Source organism: Amphiura filiformis, chromosome 12 (assembly GCF_039555335.1).
Source record: "Amphiura filiformis chromosome 12, Afil_fr2py, whole genome shotgun sequence".
NCBI lineage: Eukaryota > Metazoa > Echinodermata > Ophiuroidea > Amphilepidida > Amphiuridae > Amphiura > Amphiura filiformis.
In genome coordinates this window covers 45,733,676-45,736,448 of record NC_092639.1, presented here as the reverse complement: position 1 = coordinate 45,736,448, position 2,773 = coordinate 45,733,676, and the positions used below count along the sequence as shown (strand labels likewise).

Genomic DNA, 2,773 nt, shown 5'->3' with positions numbered 1-2,773 from the left:
AAATATATCATAGTTTGTGTCAGAAAAGCTTGCCTGCCGGTTACAATTTGAAGAACAAAGTTGAGGTCAACTCGAATGACCAAAGTGCACTGGACCCTCCCGACCGGGTGCAGAATTTCACATCTTTTTGGACTTATGGGGATTAAAATTGTATTAAGCTCGAAATCAAAGTTGCTCCTTTGTTATGTTATGGTGTTGTAAAATGAGAATTATGAATGTGTATAACCTTTTATTTACGATATGTATTTTCTGTTTTATTTAATTTTTATGCAGGTTTGGAGCAAGTTTCTCTACCGAGGATTACGTGTGCTAGAATTGAGGTTTTGCGTTCTGCGAACTTAGTTGCTGTCTACTGAAGATAGCACATCCACTTTAAAACTACTGTTGTTATTTACATCGATTAAGACACTTGATTTGTTATCATCATCAAAATGTCGATTGCTATGGAAGAATCGCATCATTCGGAATCAGCTATTTATTCCACACCAACATGTGTACAACTCGGTATTCCCATCTCCGACTGCCCAACGTCTAACGTGTACCCGCTTCGGGAGCACGGCAACAACACCGACCTACCACTTGCACTCCCTAGTTACCTAGACCCACGCTATCATAATACATTCATGGGCCACTACGGCAGCTACGTTCCCTTGCCAAATCCATTTGGCTTCTATGATTTGGAGCCGTCGTTTATTCGTCGACGGAATGAGCGAGAACGCGAAAGAGTAAGGAATGTGAACGACGGGTATACAAGACTACGGGAACATTTGCCGATGGATAATCCAGAAAAACGGCTTAGTAAGGTCGAAACATTACGACATGCGATTAAATACATTAAAGACTTGCAAGAGGTATTGCACACACACGCAGATGAACATAAAGAAAACTGTGATGAACTAGACGCCGGTCATGGTGCATTCCAGGAAACGGGAGAAAAATAAGAGACAATTTGTTCCTGTTATTATAGTCATTATCTCATATATATATTTGTATAATATATTTTATTGTATTAAGAGAAAGTTATTATTATTATTGATATCACTGTATATAGTTACTTTCACACAATATTGTGCTAGTGACAGTATAGAGTATTGTTCATAAACGTCCATGTTGTCACGCTGTTGAAAATAATGTTTAATGTGAGTTTCACTTTCTTACGACATCTCATATTGTCATGATAAAAACACAGTTTCCTTTTATTGATTCTAGTCAAAATGTTAACCAATTGAAACACTTAGCACATTTAAACATAACTGAAAAGATATGCCACGCCCTGACTCGTAACATAGGCTATATAAGCAATGATAGGCATTATTATAAGGACACCCCAATTGATTAAACAAAAACTACATCTTTTACAGTTAAATAAATCTGGCAAATTAAGCATAAAATGATTGATAATGAAAACGCTAGTTTTGATTCATGAATAAAAGATAATCGTCAAACTGGGCACATGTACAGTAAAATATTTGAAAATGCTATGAATATACTAGATGTGCCATTTTTACATCTTTTGTGATTTTTGCCATTGGTATACTGTGAATATTTGAAAATCTTTTAAGCAGCTTATTTTACCACTTTATTTCAACTATTTTTGGTGCTATAATTATGTTTTGGAACCGACGCGAATGTGCCGGAATTACGTAATTTCACAAGAATATATTTATTAATCAAGTGCTGAACTCAAGAGCGTACCGGTGCCGCCGAGCCAAGGGGGGGGTGATTCCAATTCGTCCCGATGACCGGCTACTAAAATGACTTTATCGTGAAAAATGCGCGCGAAGCGGGCGAAAATTTATCTCTAAAATGGGACAAACTTAGGACAATTGTGGCCTAAAACCGAGCCAAAGTAAGATTCACGTTACATCTTTTGATCATTTTTGTCCCGGTATTTCGAGCCAGAGAATACAACGTCCTCCCCCCTTCCCCCGGTCGGCGCCTCTGATGTTACTCATGTATCAGTCCTGTCGGTTTTGTAATATTGAAAAGAATATCAATTTATACCCTTTTTTTTTAATTTGATTTATTGATAAATTGATTTATCACTAAAAAGTATTCTTTGATATGTTGTACAGAGGTTGCAAGAGCCTTTTTAACTTAAAGCATTAATTATGAGATGTTTAAATTATATAAAACCAAGCCTTACCTCAAAGCCCGTTATCACTTGAATGTTCTGTATCGTTTACTGTGTGTTTATTCCCATCATTCCATCTTATTGCAAAACACAATACCGATATTCAGTTAAACAATTCGTTGGCGTTTGTTCCTGTTTTCTCTGACATCTTAAAAAGTGGATAAGAATTTCCGACGAGAATTCATAATAAGTTATAGTATTTTTACAAGCACACCATCGGTTATCATATTTCTGTTGTGACGAATATTTGGGCAAAAAAAACCCCAGGAAAACAGTATCGGTGCAGCCGATTCCTGTGCGAGTAGTCGAGCTTTCGTCAGTTAGTCTGACGACCTGATGAAGAGCTATGAAGTCCAAGACATATCTGACGAAAGCTCAACCACTCACACAGAGACAGGCTGCACCGGTACTGCGATAACCGATGGAATACTCAAAGAAAAAAACTATAACTATAACTATAACTTTATGGCTATTGAAAGTTGCGTATCATTTATATTTATTGTCAAATAAAAAAAAACCTTATTGAATTGAAGGAAACAATAACGTTCAAATTAATAATTATAAAGGACCTCTTAAATTGAATTTCTGTAAGGTCGAAGTACAATGTATTCTGAAATTAAGGCAGAAAAACTCTTTGAT

General features: G+C 36.3%; 1 protein-coding gene across 1 annotated transcript; it reads left to right on the top strand.

The window, feature by feature from the left end:
- Positions 1–443: 443 nt before the first annotated feature.
- Positions 444–941, top strand: LOC140166843 (achaete-scute homolog 5-like). The gene has a single exon (XM_072190331.1). It carries the CDS (start codon positions 444–446, stop codon positions 939–941), a length of 498 nt encoding a protein of 165 aa, XP_072046432.1.
- Positions 942–2,773: the final 1,832 nt, after the last annotated feature.

Excerpts from the sequence above, each read along its gene's own strand:
- LOC140166843 (XM_072190331.1), top strand. The coding sequence starts at position 444 with ATGGAAGAATCGCATCATTCGGAATCAGCTATTTATTCCACACCAACA.